The 21,670-nt window shown below is 53.0% G+C and overlaps 1 protein-coding gene across 1 annotated transcript in view; it reads left to right on the top strand.

Annotated features, from left to right (window-relative positions):
• The first annotated feature begins 981 nt into the window (after window positions 1-981).
• Window positions 982-21,670, top strand: part of HS3ST4 (heparan sulfate-glucosamine 3-sulfotransferase 4) — a 54,451-nt gene continuing 33,762 nt past the window's right edge. The window contains exon 1 of the mRNA XM_053992491.1: window positions 982-1,655. Within this exon, the coding sequence (XP_053848466.1) occupies window positions 1,012-1,655 (644 nt within the window). The 5' untranslated portion in view covers window positions 982-1,011. The remainder of the gene's footprint in view (window positions 1,656-21,670) is intronic.

A 21,670-nucleotide genomic window follows, 5' to 3' on the forward strand; every position in this document is an offset into this window, starting at 1 on the left:
GGAGGCTGTCAGCCCCAACCTGCTCTACCAAGGCTGGGGACAGAGTTCCTGGAAGAGCATCGTGCAAGGGTGTGATTGGCCTCATCTACCAGCGCAGCTCCTGGCACCTAAACTATGAACCCTCCATGCTCCAAGTTAAGCTCCTGCCCACGGTCTGCCACCTCTCCTCAGGATCCCAGGAGAAAGAATGCTGCCCTAAGAAACTGTCCCAGATGCCCGAAAGGCCAGAACCAGGGGACCTGGGCCGTGCTGCGTGGGGCTGTCCCAGAGCCGCAGGCTCTGTGCAAGAGCCACGGGCCGGGGACAGAATAGGCTTCGGGGGAGGCGGAGGGGAGCAGGGCAGAATGAGGGGCCAAGGAGCTGTGCCGCGGTGATTTTTGCAGGGGAAAGGAGGAGGATTTGTAGGGTACAGCTGACACTGGCCCTGTTTCTGGGGCCCTGCGGCGGGTGGCTCTGGGCAGCACATGGGGCAGGGGGGGTGTGGGGCAGCCGGGGGCTGTGCGCGGCGAGCCGGGCGGGCCGGCGGGAGGGACTGCGGCAGCTGGCCCGCCCGGGCCCGGGGGAATCCGGGCTCCCCGGCCGCTGTCCGCGGTGCTGTCCGCGGTGCTGTCCGCGGTGCTGCCCCGCGCTGCCGCCGCTCGGCCCGGCCCGGCCCGGCCCGGCGCGCTCCCCGCGCTCCCCGCGCTCTCGGCGGCGGCGGCGGGGGCGGTGGCGGGGGCGGGCCGGGCCCTCCCCGCGCCGGGAACGCGCTCCCGCCTCCCACCCGGCACAAAGTTTCGCGGCAGGAACTCGGGCGGCAACAGTGCGGAGCCGGTGGCACCGGAGCGCGGCCGCGCGGAGCCCCAGCGCCCCGGTACCCGGCGGGGGCCGGCGGCGACCGTGCCATGCGGGGCCCCCCCCCACCGGCGGCGGCGGGGCGGGCGGGCAGCGGCGCCCCATGCGGCTGGGGCGGCCGGGCGGCGGCTGACACCATGTGCGCCCGGTGCCCGGGGCGAGGAGCGGGGAGCAGCCATGTCCCCCCCCGCCCAGCCGGGGGTGCCGGGCGGGCGCGGCTCTAAGGGGCCCCCGGCGCGGAAGCTCCTCTGCATGTGCAGCCTCTCCCTGTGCCTCACCTACCTGTGCTACAGCCTGATGGGGGGCACCGGCCCGGCCGCCCTGCGCTCCCCGGCCGCGCTCCCCGGCTCGGCGGCCCCCGGGGCCCCGCGCTCCCCCACCGCTCTCCCCGTCACGGTGGCCCCGCGCTCCCCCGCCAGCCCTCCGGGCAGCCCCGGCGCCCCGGCCCCCTCCGCCGCTCCGCCGCGGGCCTCCAACGGCAGCCGGGAAGGGGCGGAGGGCACCTGGCTGCGGACGCGGCTGGCCCCCGGGGAGGTGATCACGGCGCAGAGCGGAGCCTTCGAGAGGGACCCGCAGGAGTCGAGCACCACGGACGAGGAGCTGAGCCGGGCCGGCAGCCCGGGCAGCCGCGGCGGCGGCGGCAGCAGCACCACGCCGGACTACGGGGAGAAGCGGCTGCCGCAAGCCCTCATCATCGGGGTGAAGAAGGGGGGGACGCGGGCGCTGCTGGAGGCCATCCGGGCGCACCCCGACGTGCGGGCCGTGGGCACCGAGCCCCACTTTTTCGACAGGAACTACGAGAAGGGGCTGGAGTGGTACAGGTGAGGGCGGAGGGCTGCGGGCGCGATCCGCGGCGCTGGCGGGGAGGGAGGAATGCGTGTCCGTGCGGGGCGGGGGAAGCTCCTGCGTGGTCCCGGGGGTCCCCCGCTGGCCCCCGGTGGGAGCCGGGGCGAAGGCGCGAGCCCCGGGACCGCCGCGGGGCCGAGCTGCGGGGCCGGGGCTGGCGGGTCGCCGGGGGCCGCGCCTGGCCGCCGTGGCGATGGAAAACGCGCTGTTCTGGTGGGAAAGCAGGAAATCTCTGCTAACATCCTTCTCGGCGGCTCGGAGTGTGTGAGCATACCGTAGCAGTTCAGCTGCAGTTGGTGTAAAATACACCTAAATAGGTCGGTAATTAATAATTACTGAAATAGACAAGATCGCAAGTTATTCCAGGTGCTGCTAGGGCTGAAGGATGCTGCCTTCCTGGGAGCACAGGCTATGCTTCAAAAATAAGGTTTTACTCTTCATTCAACAAGTTCCATGTTAGGAAGTTTTTTTTTTTCCATTGACATGATCTAATTCTGTTCGTGAAGAAGTCTCTAAATACTGTTGTCTGCTGTTGGGTAACATTTTAAAGGGATTTTATGCTAAAAGTCCTGGTTATTAGAAAACACTGGACTGCAGTAAGGAAGTGTTAAATGTCTTGACAGGTTTAGGAAATCAATGGCTTGTGATAGCTCAGTGTTCTTCTCTCTCTTTAAAAATTTCTGAGGAGAATGCAGCACATCAGTAGAACTTAAAAACTCCCAGTAGCTCTGTAGTTCATGGTTCAAAGCAAACCATACTGGTTCTTGACAAAAGGTGGTCTGTGGCTGAGCTGGTGAATTCTTGTTGTGGTTAGCATGGCAGCTGCTTACTTGCTCTGCAAATGAAGCTAAAAATGAGAGGCAGCAGGCAAGTTACTGCCTGGATTAACTGGTCCCTCATTATTAAAATAAAGTACATGGTCTGCATATCAGGGGTATTTAAAGGTGAGAAACTCCAGGCAGTCTTCTGTGGGGATTGTGGAAGGAAAGTCTTCGCAGCACTTGGTGTGGCATTTGCTTGGCTCTGGTGAAATGCTGTGGGATTTTCTGGAGGGATTTCAAGAAAGTGGACATTAGCACTGAGAAAGTGAGGTTGTCCCTGAGAGGGTTTTTGCTGTGCTGCTCTGATGGGGGGAAGCACTAAAGGACTGGATATGGTTATTGTGTTTATAGATATAATTTCAGACACAGTATTTTGTTATACTGAATTTTCTTGGAGGAAAGGCTTACCTTGAAAAGTAAGTTTAGAAAACTAGCTAGAAGAGGATAGAAAGTGGCACATAAAAAGTTTGGGTTTATTTAAAACAGGCAGAAGAAGATCAAGCACTGAATATGATGAGCAGCTGCTTTTTCATCTTTAAACTTATGCTACTAGAAAAGGGCTAGTGAGTGGGTGTAACTCCTCTTGTGGAGTAAGAGGCACACACAGGTTTTCATTTGCAGAATGCAGTTTGGTATTTTCTATCCCTGCAGCAGCTCTCTGGTGTGTGCTGCTCATTTCAAGCCCTGGAGCTTTGCTGCCTGGGCAGGAGAGGTGGGAGAACAGATTGGGACACCCTTGGTGTGCGAGGGTCTGGGCAGAGCAGGCTGTGGGATGGGTAAAGAAACGACTGGTGCTCTGTGCCATTGCAGCCCTGGCTGCCTGACCTGCAGCCATCTTCACATCTGCCCAACCCAAACACATGCTTCTCCCCCCCTCCTTCAAGAGTGTTCAGCCTTGCAGGGGCAGGACACTGCTGGTGGTCTGTGCCTCAGCAGCAGCCACAACTTCCCTGGTGCTGTACTGGTGCCAGGCTGTCGTCATGGGCTGGCTTTTAGTGCCATACAAACACAAACCAAAAGCAGAATGGGGAAAGCTCACCATCCATCCCAGCAGCTGCTTCTTCCTGACCTTCTCTGAGATTACCTGATTGAGTGCACCGGGGAGGCTGACAGCTCATAGCTGTGTCCCAGGTACAGTAATTGGAGATTTTTTTTCCTGTCCACAGAAATGTAAATTTTTTTTTAACAAAGAAGTAACTATTAACAAAGAAGAACTATTGAAGTCATCTCCTTGTGGTGACTTCTGCATTCCACACTGTGAGCTTTTAACACGGTCAGGTTTTTTCTTACATAGTGAAATAAGGGAATGGCAGGCCTTCCAGGTTCCTTGCTTAGTTGTTCAGTCACAAGATTATCTCCCAGTCTCGAGGAGCTGGAGGAAAGGGAAATGCCTTCTTCACCTTGGTTTCTCCTGTAAAATGGAGATGGCACCAGGGCATTGCCATTTCTTTGTGTGCACTCCGTACTGCATTACCTGTGTCTTTGCTGCCTTGAGATTGAAAAGCCCTAAGTGCTCTGGATGTCTGGTCCAGGATCTCTCTCAGTGGCTGGAGTTGATGCAAGCACTGGGCCAGGGGATGCCAGATCTGTGCTGCTGGGGGCAGGGTGGCATGTCAGGACAGCAGTTCCACACTGCCTGCTCTGTTTTTTCCTGGGAACCTGTAGGGAAAGCTGAAGGTTTGTGTGCTGTCTCTGATCTCTTCAGCTCAGTTCATTTGGCAATTGCAAACAGAGGTCTTTCCACACACAAACTGGTGCAAACTAGGCCAAGATTAGTTTTGGTTAGTTTCTATTATGCTGCCACGATTGTATTTGTGGTTGCAGTTTATGATTCTGTCTGTCCTAGTGCTGGGCTGTCTGAAGGACAAGTTCCATGGTACAGCTTTCCTTAAACGACATCCAATCCTCCTCTGCTGTTCCTTCGCAAGCCGTTGTCTTTAACTTGATCCTTCCTTCCCCAGGATATGCCAGCTTTCCTGCAGGAGCTGCTGCTGATTTTTAGCCAGTGTCCAAGTGTCCCCCTGCTCTCTCACGTGCCCAGGCACAGTGATCTCCGCATGTCCCCCACGGCCAGGCTGGACTGCAGGCATTTGCTCTCTCCAGTGTGATGCTCATGCCTCAGTGGGAATGTCCCATGCCATGAGCTCTGCCCTGAACTGTCCTGCATTTGGAAAAGCACTGAGAGCCTTTCTCAGAGCACAGAAAGGGTGGCAGAATGACAGAGAGGCCTCTGAGGCCAGGGAATGGAGATTACGTCCATAAATGCTCATTACAAGCACAAGCACAACATTTGGGACATGTCTGAGTTCCCTGCCTTGGCGTGGATCAAGGGCACTCAGTTGTGTAGGGATATTGTGGATAATGGGAACAGCAAACTGCCTGCAGTGTCCCACACCTGGACAGGTTTGTCTCCTTGTGGTGCTAGGGGCCTTGGTTTGGTCTCAGAGAGGAGAGAGCCCAGGGAGGTGGGCAGGGGTCTGCAGGGGAACCCTGCAGTGGCTTTGTGTGACTGGAGAAGGAGGGGAGGTGATCCTGTTTGAGCTGTGCTGTGGCCACGCTGCCCTGCACCGGCGCTGTGGGCGCTGCACCAGGCTCACCTGTGCCACATCTCGGGATGCTCAGATGCTGCTGGTGACTGCTCTGGGGACTTTGGAAGAGAAATGCTGCAGGTGGCTGTGTGAAGGGAGTGGGAGCTCCCAGCCCTGGCATGGGGGGGCTTTAGTTGTGTCTTTCTTCACTTGGGCACCCTTGAGGTTTTCTGAGCTGAGTGGAACAGCCCAGTGCTCCCAGCCACTGTCCCCAGCTGCCTGCAGGCTCAGCACAGTGAGAGGGTTCAGTTCTGTCATGTTATGCTTTCAAGGCTATCTTGACATCCCGCCTTTAGCAGAAAAATTGGGGATTTGTAACAATATTTTGAAAACAAACTTGTGGTTTTAACACAAATATGATTTCCATAACACAAAAAGAACACCTGATAGTGGTGAGTTGAAACTGAGTTTTAAGGTTTGCTGACTTGGAAGAGTTAAATTCTGTGTGTACATGCATATTGCTTTACTCCTTGCTTCCTCCTCAGTGGAGCCCTGATGGAGAGGCTGCAGCAGTATCTGTGATTAGATCGCATTCCCCTCTCTGCCCTGGGCCTCCAGTGCTGAGCACTTGGACAGGGTGCAGCTGTGTGTGTGGAGTGGCCCCGCTGCAGGAGCAGTCACCATGACAGGCAGTGGAGTGGCTTGCATGTCTAATGCTATTTGCACTGCTTGTCTGGGTTTTTTGGAGTGTTCTCCCAAGCAGTCAGGCCTGCGTGTTATTTGGTGAGCTGCTGGCCTCATACAAATAATGAATAATGCCATGACAGGGAGCTCTTCTCTCAGTAATAAACACATGCTCACGAGTGAGCGGTTCCGTGGAGCCGCTGGCTGTGGCTCCGGAGCTGGCACTCCCATCGCATCCCTGTGGACACTGAGTTCATCTGTATGGGGCAGGTGGCCGTTGTGTGTTGTTATTTCTGCCACGGGCTCTGCTCCCCGTGGGGCTGTCTCACTTTCCTTCCTGTGCTGACCTGGTGGCCGGGGCAGTGGGGCCAGCCCTGCGTGCCCAGGCACGATCCAGCCTTGGAGCACCCGGCTTTTGCTGCTGTGGCTGCTGGCAGGAATTGTGTCCAGGGATGTGTGCGGGGACCCTTCTTCAACATCCCCTAACAGCTGTTGGGCAGCGATAGCCTGGGGCTGTTTCAGCCTTATCCCACACAGTGTCACCTCGCTGTGAGCTGTAATTGTGTTGCTGGCTAATGCCTGTGCTGTTCTGATCAGCTCAGGGCATTCAGGCAATCAAACCCTTTCCATCAGCACTGTGAGCCTGTGCTGACAGCACTGTGGGAACACCTACAATGGAAGGATGGATTGGGGTCTGCTGTTGCCCACAGGCACAGCTGCAGAGCCTGGGAACTGCTGTGTTTCTCTGCAAAAGGCCTTCCCAGAGTGTTGTACCCACTGCACTTCTGGTAACTTAGGGAAAGTGTATTGATTTTGTTTCTGGGCCCTGCTGTGAGTTGGATTTTGCTGAAATGTAGTGACTCAGCTGCCTCTCTCCTCTGTGGATCCAGTGTATTGGACTTTGCTGACACCTGGGTCAGCTCTGAGCTGGGGACTGCAAGAAAGGGTCAGGCTTTGTGCTGGTTGGCCCCCATGTTTCACCCACCTGGGGACTGAGAGGCCATTCCAGCAGTAGGCATGGATTTTCTTCTGCATCCTGCAGCTACTGCAGTGAATCTGCTGTGTGCCAGAGCTCAGGGTCTCCTGGCTCTGCCCCTGCCTTGTGTGCTGGGCCAGAGGAACCCACCCTGCACCCTTCCTGGGCAGCAGTTTTCTCCCTCCTTTCTGCTCTGTTTTAGCTCAAGGAATGGGATGAAGGAATGCTTTGTGTCTATTTGCAGTGTTTTATCACCTGATGGTGGTTATCCACATGCTGCTCAGTTGTAGCCATGGGAATCGCAGCTGCTCTCAGCACCTGCAGCCCCTGTGTGCTGCTCTGGCTCTTCCTGCAAAGAGAGTGAGAGAAGTGCCAGGGCCAACACACTGGCAGGAGGGCTCTGGAGCACCCGTTCCCACAGGGCTTGTCACTGCTTCTGCCTCCGTGCGGAATGTATTTGTGGTTGACTGTGAGCACAAAGTGCTGAGAGAAAGGTGGCAAGAGGGGGAGGCAGCAGGGTGCTCTCTGTGCCCCTTGGCAGCCCCCAGGCACCGGCCCCCTGGCAGGGAGGTGTCCGGCCCTGTTCCCTCAGACGGGTGGGGTGCAGTGACCAGGGCGACGTCCCACCACCGAGCCCAGGGGTTCTGCCCTGCTCCCACTCTGATCCTGGTGTGTGTGAGGAGCCTGGGAACAGGGGCAGCCACACAGCTCTCTTGGGAGGGCTATGGACACAGGGCTCAGCACAGCAGCCACCCATGCTGGGGATGCCTCTTCCAACGACTGTTGGAACATCCCTTGGAGCATGTAGGAAACCGGCACATGTCACCAGCCCTGAAATCACTGAACTGTTGCACTGTAGTCTCAAGAACATCTTTTCTCTAGGATTTTGCTCAATAACCCACTTTGTAAACATGCTGGTGCTTTGCTGCTAATGGTTTAAGTGTTGTTTGTGATGTCAAAGTTTGTGAGCATTGCTCTCTTTGTGAGTGCAGTACTGCTCGTGCATGTAGAGTTACAGAGAACTCAAAAACAGGCCTGGGAAAAAATAGCCCCTGGGAGAAGCAAAAGGGGAAGTGCTGGGTGGTCGCATTCTCTGGTTTAAATGATACACCCGAGCCCTGCTTGCTCCCTGGCTAGCAAGGCTCACTCTGCTCTGTGCCAAGCCCGGACTGGCGGAGAAGGAACAACAGCTTCTCAAAGAAAGTTATGGGCAAAGGCTTTAGATTTTCAAAGTCAAAATTCCAGCACAAATTTGTGACACCTTGTATTGACAAAGGTCAGAGTCTTCTTTTCATGGGTTTCTTTTACCTCTTTTCATGGTGACTCCTTTTCTCTGAGTCATTATTTCATGCACTTCAGCAGAAATTTTATTGCTTTGGGGGCTGGGCTGATTCATGTGGGACATTTCTCACTGCTCAGAGTGTGATACACTGAGATAATTTCTTTAAAATTATTTTTGCTTGAAGTGGTTTCAATGAATTGCGAAGGGTATGAGGATATGAGCGGGAATGAATGACTGAAACATTTGTATGGAGTCCAGGTGAGGAACCTGCATGATCAAACTTTCCAGGGCATCCAGTGTGGGTATTGTAATTTCACCGCTGTGTGCATGTGAGCAGCAGTTCATTTTAGGCTTTTAATCCACTTTAAAATAAGTATTATTTAGGGCTGTATGAGGTTTGAATTGGTTTCCCCTATATTTGAAAAAGTTTAAAGGAAACCCCAGAATTACAAGAGCCTGTTCAATCACAGTGAGAAATTCCTGTTTAGATCAAAGGTACCTGTCGGGGGCATGGGGCAGTGGCTGGGCAGGGCTGGCCCTGACCCTGCCAAGAGCAGCTCCTCTCCCCAGGCATGGCCAAGCTGTTGCCCAGACTCTGCTCCACGATGGCACATGGGCACTGCTCCCCCCATTTGTTATTTAGGTAGCTGCAGTTTCCAACTGAAGGAGAGCGTTGAAAGCTGACTGTAGAAGGCTGGGTAAAAAATCATACTTATGAAAAGGAAGAAGAAAAAAGCCAAAAAACAGCCCTCAGAAAAACCCTCCAACCCTTTTTTTTTCAAAGTCTCCCATTTCCCTCCCCAGTGTCAACACACCAATTTAGTAAATGTTGCAAGGCACAGTATTTCCCCCCTTGTCATATTATACATCCAGGCATCAAGGATGGATCATAAACTTGCTCTTTATGGCTTTAACATTTCAATTGCTAGTCACATTTTATGTAAATTAAGGTATTTACCTTGACAAGCTCTCTTGTGAAGTACAGTACTTCTTTACAGAATATATTTGGCAATATAAACAGGCCAAATGCTGGGGGTGGATGCAAAATTCACAATTGATTTTTACAGCTAAGTAGGATCCTCCCAAAATATACTGGAGTTGTCTGTTCTAATCTTGTCAGTGCCTGGAGAAACTGAGGCAGGGGGACCTGGGGGAAGAGGAAATAGCAAAGGGACATCACTTATAGCCACCGACCTACTAAACAGAACTAGCTTTGGATAAAAATAACTCCATCTGCCAGACTTTATTTTGTATTACAGAGATTGCTATAACACATTTCAAGCCAAAATCTGATTTCCATTCCCTTCAGAGCCAGGCTGGACTGGACTTGGCCCCCTCCTTTATTAGCAGTAATCATTTTGGATCCGAGCAGAGCAGTGCTGCTGTGATAGCCCAGATCTGCGGTTCCCCTTTGTTTTAGAGTGAATTTCCTTTCATCTTGCATTGAGATGGGTACAGTAATATATTTAGTATTAGTGTTCATCCACATCTGCAAATAACTTTATTTCAGCCCCAGCTCTGCCCTCTCTGTATTTGTTCTTGATGGACTCTCACATAATTAAGCCGAGCCATGAGCACACTCGTGGGAAGCCAACGTCAGCATCAGGCCTGGCTGTTAAAGCCTGGCTGGATTGTGCAGCCCCCAGCAGGAGCTGCCACCATCCAGCCGGGGTGAGCAAACCCACCCAGCCTGCGTGGAGCCAACACGGGGCCGTGCACCAGCCCCAGAGGCTTTGAGGCTCCTCCAGGTGCTTCTGTGCCCTGGGAGGCTCAGCTGCTGCCCAGCCCTGAGCCCCAGACATGTGGGAAGGGGTCACCTCCCAACTCAGCCCTGGGTGGAAGGTGCTGCATCACCTGTGCAGGTGACAGGCTGTCAATTACTCGGCTCTGGTCCTGCTCGTTCAACAACAAACTGACCATTTTCCATCCAAAGTGCTGATTCAAGAAATGCGGGTGGCAGACCTATGGATCCTAAAGTCGTTGCTGCTGGAGGTCTTTAACTGGCTGTTGGTTCATCCCTCCTTGGTCTGTTCCCCGGGGAGCGGCACCATCGATCCCGCAGTGCCCCTCCCTGCACTGTCAGCACTCACAGCCTTCAAGCTCATTTTAGGGCTCTTTATTTGTACCCTTTTAATTCCTGAATTGCCAGTCACCACCTCTGCTTCATGCTCTGTGGCGCTGGAGCCTGCAGAGCTAGAGGGTGCACTGAGGGACACTGGTACATCAGGAAAGCGCTCTGGGTACCCTAGGAAAGGGCTCTGCCTCCTCTACGTGAGCTGTTCACCCTGCACAGAAAGGCAAATCCACACTCAGGCATGATCTAGAGGGGCTCTGGGGCACCAGGCCATGTGGTGGGGATGGTGATTTTGCAGCATGAGGGAGGATGTTGGAGCCGTGGGGGGTGTTGGTGCTGAGTTGTGCCACAGAAAAGAGGACGTTACATCTGCCAGGGGCCCGGCCCTGGAGGGATGGCACTCAGCAGTGTTCCTGCTCTTGGTCTTTGTTAATGGCTCCCCCAGAGAAATGGGGATCTGGCCAAATGAGCACAATCCAGGGCACCAGGCACCCAGCAATCGCTGTTGTAATGTGCATGACCCCCCAGGAGCTGGGTCTCACAGGGCAAACCCCGAGGGGCTGGTGCAGTGTGGGGGGCCGGGGACTCCAGGGCTGCACAGCCCCCGGGATGGGGCAGCCGTTGTTTGGGCTGCTCGTCCTGTGCTGCCAATGTGGGGAAGAGGCTGCACAGCTCTGTTGCTGGGTCTGCTGCACACGCTGGGATCTGGAATGATAAGGGCTCCTTACTCAGCTCAAAATCATCTAGGCCCTCCCCAAAAAATTCACACACTGGAAAAATGCCTGAGGCAACATCTTCATTGGTAAACTAAAGCATCTTGCTGAGGATTTCATAGACCCATCAAATCATAATGCAATTTCCTATGCAAAAGGGTTTATCTCTATCTAAATATTATTCTGCACTGTTACTCATTGCAGGGAAGTTATTGCTCTCCTAGGTTAACTGATTGAACTTTGGAAATAGAGCTGCAAGCTTATTGTACAGACAGGAACTTGACTTTTATTGTTCCTAAATTGTAGTGATACTATTAGATGTAAGTAAAACATACACTCCATTAGAAAATATTTAAGTTTGGTACCACTTTAAAATTAAAAAAGATTAAAAGAAGCATCTCTGCAGTCTAGCCCACCATGAAATTGGAGTCTATTTGGTATGTGAAATGTGTGATACAAATAGCCTAACAATTAATGACAAAGGAATACCTGGGATGGATTTATGGCTTAAACTACCCTGGATTTCACAAGGCTGGAGTGGTAGCAAGGGAGATGTGTTATTAGATCATTACAGGCTTTTCTGCTAGAGCCACTGCTGCTAAAGTTACGGCAAGGTGTTTTATTATTACTCTGTTCCCACATTATACTCTGAAGCACTCTCGTCTCGGGATAGGGTCGTCTCAGTGGGCGGCGAGCCACGTCTCTGCTGCAGATGGGTTCCTTTGGAAAACCTGAACAGCAACTCCTCAGCCATTTTTTTGCAGTAGGCAGTGGTGAAGAAGTGCTTTCCCATGGCCAGGCCGTGTAAAGAGCTTGTTCATTAGTGTGTCAGTTCAGAGCTGCTGGCTGTCAGCGGGGTGATGGGGCTGGACTCTGGCTGGTGAGGGCTCCATGGCAGCGTGGCAGGTCCGTCTCTGCTGCCCAGCTCAGGGTCCTTCCCCCGGGTGCTCTGGCATGGCTTTGCCCAGTGCAGCTCCCCCCGTGACTCCTATTAACTTTTTCTAATGCTTGGGGTGTGTTGCAGGCAGAGGTGAGCCTGAGGCTCTTTGCTGAGAGGGTAAGGATTTGGGATGCTGGTGTAGGGAGGAAGGAAGGGCTTTGCAGAGAGGTGGATTTCACCGGTGCCTCTGTCTTCCAGCGAGCCTGGGGAGAGCTGAGCCCCCAGTTACCCCAAGGCTGGGGAGACACCCTCACCCTGCAGCGCTGCTGCTGTTGTTGGGGAGGGTCTCAGTCCACATGTGGCTGTTGGCATCCAGGAGGGACCGAGGCACTCTATGCCCCCACCAGCACACCCAGCAGCCGCGCTGTGCTTTGGGCTTTCTCTCGGGGTGGGAAAATAGATTGAGGTAGGACTGGTGTTTTGTGTGCCTTGGGGTTGCAGATTCAGGGCCTGTGGTGCCAGATGAACATTGTATGGCCCTTGGGAGTATAAACTGCATTTCTAATCCAGCTTTCTCACCTTGCACTTCATATGAGAGTCATCTCCTACTGGTGCCTCTGTGCTGGAGCATGCAGTGCAGTTATGTATCTCCTTCTTCATTAATGGGATTTATATTCTTGGTGTTCCTTGCTGGATGACTTAGTATTGTGATGAAGAACATGAGTGCTGCCTTAATTAAAATGTAACCCCCATGTTAATATATATGTTGCCACTGAAAATTGAAACTCACTGAAAACTGAATTTAAAAGCTTGTGGCAGGTGTAGCTGGCAGCATGTGAACAGGGAGGTGATTTGGGGTGAAGTGCCCCAGCTCGGCAGCCCAGCCTTGCAGTACCATGCTCAGCCATGGCAGGGGCTGAGGTCAGAGCTGCCTCCATAGCCCCCACAGCAGGCAGGCAGCTGCCTGCCCCAGCACCGGCTCTGGGGACACCACAGCTGTCCCAGGGCTGTGCGCTGCCACCCGCCCTGCGCTCAGCGTTGGTGGGAACCTGTGCCAGTCCTGGTGCTCACTCCCAGGATGTTCTCTTTTACCAGGGAGGTGCAAAGCAGCTTAATGAACCAGAGAATTTGTTCCACAATATTACTTAAAAAAAATCTTGTAAATGCAAACATTCCAAGCCTGTCTCCGAGCTGTGCATGCATTGCCATTGGCATATGATCAGTTATGAAGATATTTTGCATTCAAGGGTTTGCGGTTTCTAGGTCCATGAATATTCAGGCTCCAGCTCGCCCTTTTTGTCTGTGTTCCACACCTACCCTTTCCATTCCTTTGCGCCTTTTTTTTTTTTTTTCCAGTGGATTCAATTAGTTCTATTTGCTGCTTTAGCAATAAAACAATTCCCTCTGTGGCATTAAAATGAGTTTCTTTCATTATTTCATTTGGCTTCTTGTTATATGTGGAAGGAAGGTAGGGAGCTGTGCTCTGTGCCCCAGCTCACAGGGGCTGCCAAACCCTGGAGGACATGAGATGTACTTGGGGCAGCATTAGGAATTAATGAAGGGCATTGCTGGTGCAGAGCCGCAGGAGCTGCACTGACAGAGCCACAGTCAGAGCCACCAGGAAAACCTGACCAGCCACAGAGACTTTCGGTAGGACTTTGGTGCCCGAGTCACTGCAGTCTTCAGTGTGCTGTGCTCCTGACCGTGCTTGAGTTGTTGGCTCTGGTCAGTTCTCACGTGGCCCTTGCATTACCTGTTGGTAATGAAACGCAGGGACTGAGCCCCTGTTTGGCCTGGATGAGGCACAAGTCAGTGTGAGCTGAAAGATCAGTTAAACCAGCAGATGGGTTTGTGGAAGCGGTGTGGCTGGTGCGTGGCAGAGGGGCTGAAGCTGGTCAGGGGTCTTGGTCCCATTTCCTCCATAAGCAGAGCCAAGTGCAGTGTGAGGAAAGCACAGAGGCACTGTGGGAGCCAGGATAGCAGGGATCATGTGGGCAGTGTGTACAGAGAATTACACTTAGTGCCAGAACACTCTCTGGCTACTCCTGGAGTGCCCTTTCAGGGGCTGCAATGGCTTTGGGAGTGTGTAGTGCGGACAGAGCCATAAATCATTCGTTTCGCACTGTGCTAAACACAAATCCTATTAGTGCACTGAGGAGTATCTAAGTAGAGAAAAGAAAAAGGCAAGATAGAAAGAGGAAACGAGATTTAAATCTAATTGTTTTTCTGCCTGTGTTTCACCATTGTTTGGCTGGGACATGATGAAACGCAGAGGAGAGCCACACAGGTGGGAGTGGGAGCCAGTGGTGGTCCTGCTCTGCTGCCCTGGACAGCTGACACAGGTGTTGAAGGTCAGCGAGAGGAGATGTGCTTCTGTCTGTTCAAAATTATTTTTTTAATTACTTTTCCTCCTCTTTCTGTGACTGGGGAAGGTTAAAGTGGTTGTGCTGATTCCAGTTGCTTTTTCATTCTGAAGTGAAATTTAGAACCAAATGAGAATTTCCAGGCTGGCGGAGGGGCTGCAGACCTTAGGGTCTGACAAACACCCAAATTTTTGGAAAAAGTGGTTTGTGCCTTTCCTCTCCCCACAGAAAGGCCCACACCCTTTTGGAAAGTGAGCGGCCACTGGTGCTGGCTGCCTCCAGATGGAACTGCAGATTCAGGCAGGATGGGTGGCTGCCAGTGCGATGGGTTAGTGACAGCAGGTTTCAGAGGGACAAAGTAAAAGAGCTGAACAAGGAAAGGTATCTATTAGGGATGGAAGACCATTTTAAAAGGGAGCAAAATTAGAGCATACAGTAGGGTAAGTAGGACTGCAAAGTTCTGTAATTAATCACACTGTTGGAACTTGGAAAGGAAATAAATGTGATAAAAGGATTTGTCTGAATAGGCTACAGGAAAATTAGGGGGGAAAAAAAAAAGGTGGGGTCATCATAGCCATGGAAATTGTGCTCTTCAGAAATCTTCAATCATCCTCACAATCAATTCTGCGTTTCTTTAATAGCACTGTCTTGGATTAACCGCTACCTGCATCCAGACATTAAACGATATATCAAGTATTTGTCTCTCAACAATACGCTTGGAAATTGTTTATTTCCCTACTTGTCTTTTGCAGTGTATTCAGTCCTGTGACCCAAGCTGAAATCCAACCTGCCCAAGGTGCCCAGCACTTGGTCCTGCTGGCTCCCGCCCCAAGGATCGGCAGCAAGGGAGGGTTTTCTCATAAACCACTTGTTTGTTTGTGCAGACGATTACACTGGCTTTGCTATACAACAGTGTGTTTCTCTGCAGCAAACAATCTGCTTTATGGGTTTTCCTAGGAAAATATCAGCTCGCTATGCTCACTAATATGATTCAATTGTGTTGTGTTATCTGACCTTTAAGGAACTTGCAATCTATAATGACATGGTTCTACAGCAGAGCCACTAGTAAAAAGCCCTGGCTCCTGGGGAATTCCGGCTGCAAATAAGCGAAGCCCGGCTACAGACGCAGTAACAAGGCACTTTAACCCCTTGGCTGCTGGCCTGCGGGGGTGGGTCGCCATCCCGCTGGCGAGGGATGTGTGTGTGGGCAGCTGGAGGTGGGAGCGCAGCTCTGTCTGTCCCATCCAGGAGCACCCAGAGCTGGTGCCTCTCACCCCTTTCCCCAGAGGGCACGGTGGGAAACAGGGGACAGGGAGGGGACCTACTCTTGGCCACCAGAGCCGCCGGGGTTGGCTGTGCTGAGCAGGCAGGAGAGGGTCACCCGTGCCCCGTTCCCTGTGCAGCCCTTGGCAGGGGCAGCGCAGGCTTTGCCTGCCACAGGCTTTGCCTGCCACAGGCTTTGCCTGCCGCCTTCGCGCGGTGCCACGGAAATGATTAACGCTGCTGTCACTGCCACCCACCCACCATCCCGTCTGTCCACTTCACTCTGGGCACCCTGCCACTTGTGGAGGCACCAGCACGCTCTGCTGCAGATGGGGGACCCCACATGTGTCCTCTTGCCCTCCTGGTGGCATGGGGGTCACATCACTGCCAGCGCTGGCTCTGCGCTGCTGCTGGACAATGTTGGACTGTCCTGATCTGGCATAACGTCCTGATCTGGCTTCTGGCCCCCACTGCTCCCTTCTGGTCTGCCGAGGTCCCAGGGGAACACAGCACTGCAACCTTCTGGCCTCATGGCCCAGTGGAAGCTCAGGAGGCAAACTGTTAGGTGCCCACATCATCCTTTAGCTCTGGCTGTTCTTTTCCCACTTGCAATTTATCCACAAGGTGCAATGTGGAGGTCTGTAGGTCTTGGTCTCAACCAAGACTGGAGTGACCCCCGAAGTGACCCCCAGATTGTAGATCAAACAGCCTGGTTTTCTCAGGAAGGGATGTGCCAGCCACCAGCTCATGCTGCTGGTCCCTCCCTGCATCTCTCCCAGCATGGCTGGGAGGACCTCAGGCTGGAGCAGGACATGGTGCTGTTGGGGAGGCCTTGGGAAGCCTTGGGGTGTCCGTCCACTGTGCTCTGGCTGTATTTTCAGCCCACTAATCACTGTCTGATCCCTCTGATTGCTTCTGTCTGACCTCCCTCCATGGCTGGAATGCTTTACCTAAGAGGCAATTCAGGGATTTTATTTAGCTGAGTGAAAGATGGGGGATTGTCAGGAATCTGTCAGACCCAGGAAACTGGCAAGAGATAGGGAACTTGAGCAGAGAAACAAACACTCTGGAGATTCACAGAATGATCTGGGTTGGAAAGGACATTGAAGATCATCCAGTTCCAACCCTCCTTCCACCCAGGTGCAGGGTGGTGTGGCTGGAGCACTTGCTAGTGAAGACTGAGACCAAAAGATTTTGAAGGATCGGTTTATCAGAAGCTAAGGACAGCCTGTGCTAGCTTCTAGGTGCTGGGTTTTAAGAAAGTTTCCTCAGTCTGCTGCACCAGCTTTTGGCAGAAATCTTTGTGAAACGACTTTTCCACTGAGGAACAGGAGATCAGAGAACTGTTCCCTTTAACACTTGAGTGTGCATGAACTTGCAGGGATATTGTTTGAAGCTCTGCTACCCTTGTTAAAGGTCACTTTTTGATCCCATCAAATACCCTCTTTACCTGGAGATAAGATTTAAAAATGGAAGACGAAAGAGAAAGGGCTTAAGGAAGAAGGAGAAGCGGGAAGCTGGCTGAGCAGCCTGCGCCTGGCTGGCAGCAGGGGGGAGATTAAAGTGCCCACAGCCGGGAAAAGGGCTCTGCAGGGTGGGGACGGAGAAGAAACAGAGGGGCTGGGGCATCTCCAGGGCTGTGGGGCAGCCCCTCGGCACGTCTGGCGCCAGGAGAACTGCCCACCCTGTGCTGCTGGTGCTCCCTTGTCCTGCCAGAGCCTGCTGCTGCCATTGCCACAGCGCAGAGAAAGGAAACCGCGCTGGGCCAAGGTCGTGGCTGAGGTCAATAAATTATACATGACAATTAATCTTAGAAACCTGTGATTCGGGGGAGAAAGGCGAGGACACTGCGGATCCTGAGCTGGGCTGGCAGGCGGGTGCCTTGGCTCCATGTCAGCCCGGGGAAGTCAGTGAAAAACAAGTCTGTGCTGGGATGCTGGGAGTCGGTGTGAGTCACCCAGCGCGGCTGGCACACTCTGCGTGCCCTTCCCGGCTGGCAGGGGGTGCTGGCTGTCACTGCCCGGGTCGGGGGCTTGTTCCCACTTCCCTGTGGAGTGGCTGGGCTGTGGACCCAGGGTGCTTGCCCATGGGAGCTACTCAGCCATCACACAGGCCATGAGCCCTCCATGCTGGGGGTTCAGCAATTGTTTGCCCGGCACAATCAATTCCCATTTGAGATGTTTTAAAATGTATAACTGTCTCCTTGAGACTACAGCATTCAGCAGGTGGTAACACTCAAAGCTTTTTTTTTAATCTGTAGTAAGGATTTACAAAGGAAACCTTGACTTTTAGATTGATTTTTAAATAAGCATATATTTAGCTGTTAGTGCTTGAAGTACATATTGGATTATATTCTTCTGCAAACAGAATATTCTAATTGATCTTGCTAATAAATAATGAAAGCCAGCCCTGCTACATATAATTCAAGGTTACAATGCATTTTGTATCAGCAGCACTGGGGAGTTTTTTAACACTTAAAAGATTATTTCTTTTGAATAAGGAAAAAAAAAAATGGGGGTGGGGGGTGAGACTAAATGCTGAGTTTTTCTCTAGAATTTCCTTTTGCTGTTTTCTGAACTGTAGTTAGCAAGTGTCACTGTTTGAGACCCTCCTTTACATATAAAGCTAAACCTAAAAGCTTGTCCCCCTCCCCTGTGGCTGTCCCTCAGCAGTGGCAGCAGCCAAGGATGTGCAGCTCAGCCCTGGCTGCCTGCAGCTGGCCCTGTGGCTGCCTGCAGTGGCCCTGTGGCTGCCTGCAGTGGCCCTGTGGCTGCCTGGTGGGTGAGGTGGGGCCATCCCCCTTCCCACGCTGTGTGGTGGGTACAGGTGACAATGGCGAGTGCACAGGAAGCCCTGGGAGGAGCGTGGTGCTGGCACTGGCACCTGAGAGCAGCTGAGGAGCGTGTCATGTTCAGCCCGGCGCTGATCCGAGCTGTGATGGGTCGCTTGGCTGAGCCAGAGCAGCTTCAGGGAGCCTCTGGGCTCAGCGTGGGCCCTGCCAGCCTGGGCACACAGAGCTGCCTCTGGGGCTGGGCTGTGAGCTGGGCAGAGCCACGGCTCCTGGCAAGGGTACAGCGCTGCCCAGGGACAGAACGGCTGCCTGGAGCTGGGGCACGCAGGGTGAGGGTTATTGTGGTTTGCAGATGTGCTGCAGGCTCTCGGACTGCAGAGCAGGCATTAATCACCCAGTGACATCACAATTACCATAGCGGACAGGCATTTATTTGGCATTTAAGTTGTAATTAGGGGAAATAACTATTTCTTCCCCATTCACAGAAGTTGCAAGTTGCAGCTGGCCAGCTTTGTCCTGGTGAGTTTGCGCAGCTCAACTGCATTGGCTTTGCCACGGGGCACAGAGCTCTCTTGCCCAGTGGAGGTGACGCCTGCTGTTACAGGGACATTCACAGCAGCTGTCCCCACTCCATAGCACAGCCTCTGCCTCTGGGGTGGCAGCGGTGACTGGAGCAGTGGAGAAGGCAGGGCACTAGTCCAGGGCTATGCCATGCCACAGGCACCACAGCTCAGGGACACAGGACAGTATTGCTCCCTAATTCCTACAGTATTTCTCCCATCTCAAATGCCCTCAGCCTGAGGACCAGGACAGAGGCCAGGCAGGCACCCAGTGGGGACTGGCAAAGGATAAAGCTGTATGGCTTTGCATGCCACTGGCTGCTGGGGGGACAGCAAGATCTCCAGGGCTAGGGCAGTGGCCCAGCTGGCCAGTGGGTCAGGGCTGAGTGGATGCAAAAGGCTCCATTCTGTCCCACACCTGTGAGACCAGCTCCTCATTCCTGAGAAGAATGCTGTGTACCTCGTGCAGGGACTTGCCACTCCATTGCCCACTGGGGACAGGCAGGGATCCATGGTGGCACATGTGTCTGCTCACCCTCTTGCTGCCTCTCTGCTCCTGCTGCAAGAAGCCATTTGTTTGTGGAGTCAAGAGTGGTGCAGAAGGATGAGCCAGTGCAGGTCTCCCAGGCAAGAGGAGACATTCCTGTCATCCTTTTCCCACAGGCAGCTGGCAATCACTCTGCCACCAGCTGGAGTGACAATATGATCGGCCAGGAAAAGCAGCACAATATTAAAGAGCTGCTGACACCTCATGGGAAATTCACTTTAAAATATTTTATTTAGGTGTGTGTCTGTGGATTTTTCTGCTTCTGCTCTCCTTGCTCCACACCTCAGGGAGCATTCTCTGGAGTGCAGGCACTGTACTGAATGGGGTCCCGCAGATCTCAGCGGGGAGAGGACAGGGACACAGAGCCAAGCCCATAGAGTGTCTGGAAGCCTTATGCCATGTCCCATGCCCCCAGGGCTGCCCCATGCCCAGCACAGCCAGGTGTGGCAGCAGACTGACATGGAGCCGCAGAGCCCCATGGGCTGCCCAGGCTGGGTGTGTTGAGTGGGAGCAGAGAAATGGAGGGTCATGGGATGAGGGCAGATGGACTCTTCTGGGTCTGGCAGGATGAAGGGCTGCTGCTGGCGGTTGTTTATTAGCAAGGCTTCTCATGGTTTTGCCTTTCATCTGTTCTAGGAAATCATGATAAATATGGATTTGAGTGCACAGGGAGATGGGATGGTTAATTAGAGTGGAGTCCTGGGAGTGGGATCTCCTGGGCTGTAATTGCACCCTGGGGAGGGAGCCCATCCTGTAGGGACCCCCTGCACACTGCCAGGCTGTGGGACCTGGGGCTGTGGACTTCCCTCTCCATGGATCTAATTGTAGCTGCCTCACAGGCTTGTTTTGTGAGTCTGAGTTAATTAATGCTCATAAAGCCACTCAGCGTCTTTGGAGAAGAGCAAAGGTATTGTAGCTGCTGTTGGGATTTACTAGGCAATGGAATTAGTTTAATTTCAGAGAGTTATCAGCCAGCCAGCCCTTTCCACAGCCACTGTGCTGTCCCTGTTTACCCACTGCCACAGACAGGTTCACAGAGAGCCAGCTCGTGCTGTCTGCCAGGGAGGAGACAGCAGCACTCTTTGTCTGCTCCTCCTGAGCACCTCTTCCCCCCGGCCCCATCCCTGCTTCTTGCATGATCCCAGTTGTCACTCTTTGTCCTATTAATGGCCTGATGTCATTGTGACCTGTGGCTCTGGTCACAGCAGCCACCAATGCTGTCGTGAACATATGAAGAACAAAAGTCATCCCATTTATCCTCGGCTGTTTACCTCACCATGAGCTCTGATGATGTCAGTCCCTCTCCTCCAGCTACAAAGGTCTCTGGTGACAGCCCCGCCCAACAGCCCAAACTACTGGGAGCCCAGATAAAGGATGTGAATCCAAACTAGCCTGTGCTCTGGTGTCAGTCTCCTTTTTTCGTGCTGCTTCTGGCCAGCAGATGCGTGGGACAAGCTCTCTCTCAGGCTGAGTCCAACCTCTTTTAGTGTTGGAATGTTGCTGTGTCCCAGAGACTTGGAAAAAGCGGAGCATTAAATATTTCTGTCATGGGAGGAGAACAGGGTGAACATGGCTGGGCAGGCGTGGCCCAGCCCAGCCTTGCATGTCTGCAGGATGAGGGTGTATTTATATATACCTATATGTATGTACACGTGTCTCTGTGTGTCTGTATACATTTATTGGGTTAAGAACATGAGGACCATCTGTTCCAGCTTTTGGGGGAAGCTAAAGCCATTTCTGGCATATGCTGAGGCTGTAGGTGATTAATCACAGAGGGCTCGGTGGTTTGCTGCCTTAGAGTGGGGTTTGCTCTGCAAGCCCCAGAGGCTGGCTCCACCACCCCGTGACCTGAAGCCAGGGTGACCTTGGGCCCCATCACCCTCCCTGGCCATGGGCAGTAAGGGCTGTGGTGGGTGGCAATGTCCCCTCCATGTGTTTCATCACGGGGCCACACAGCTCCCAGCCCTCATGGAGGGGAGACCTGGAGCCTCTGAGTTCAGCCTGAAGCAGTTAGACTGGTCACTTCTTTCCAGGCTGCCTCAGGGACAATGTCTGGCATTAACTTTTCTGCCCCACTCTTCACAAACCATTCTTTGTCACCAGCTCTTTTTTTCCTGCCAAGACATGAAAACTGAGACCTGTCGCCTTTCTCTTTGCCTTTGCAGCAGATGAAGATGTCAGAAGCCTGACTGGCTGTTCAAGACATCTGCCATTACCTTTTTCCTCCTCCAATTTTTGAAATCATTTCATAGGAATCCAATTTTCTCTTTCATATTCACTTCTGCAAACAGATTTAAAAAACTCTTTGTTAGTCAGAATCATCTCTGAAATGTACTGCTGTATTTCTTTTTGCTATTCTAATTAGCCTTTTAACTCAGCACTGCTTGTATTTATAGCTGGCTAATCCTCCCTCTCCAGGCCCCATCCTCCTCCATAGCGGAACATTTCCACTGTTAGAAGCCATTTCCTCTTTCCTGTTTTCTGTTTCCCAGTTCCTTTGCTGTCTCT

The sequence above is a fragment of the Vidua macroura genome, chromosome 16, assembly GCF_024509145.1.
Source record: "Vidua macroura isolate BioBank_ID:100142 chromosome 16, ASM2450914v1, whole genome shotgun sequence".
NCBI lineage: Eukaryota > Metazoa > Chordata > Aves > Passeriformes > Viduidae > Vidua > Vidua macroura.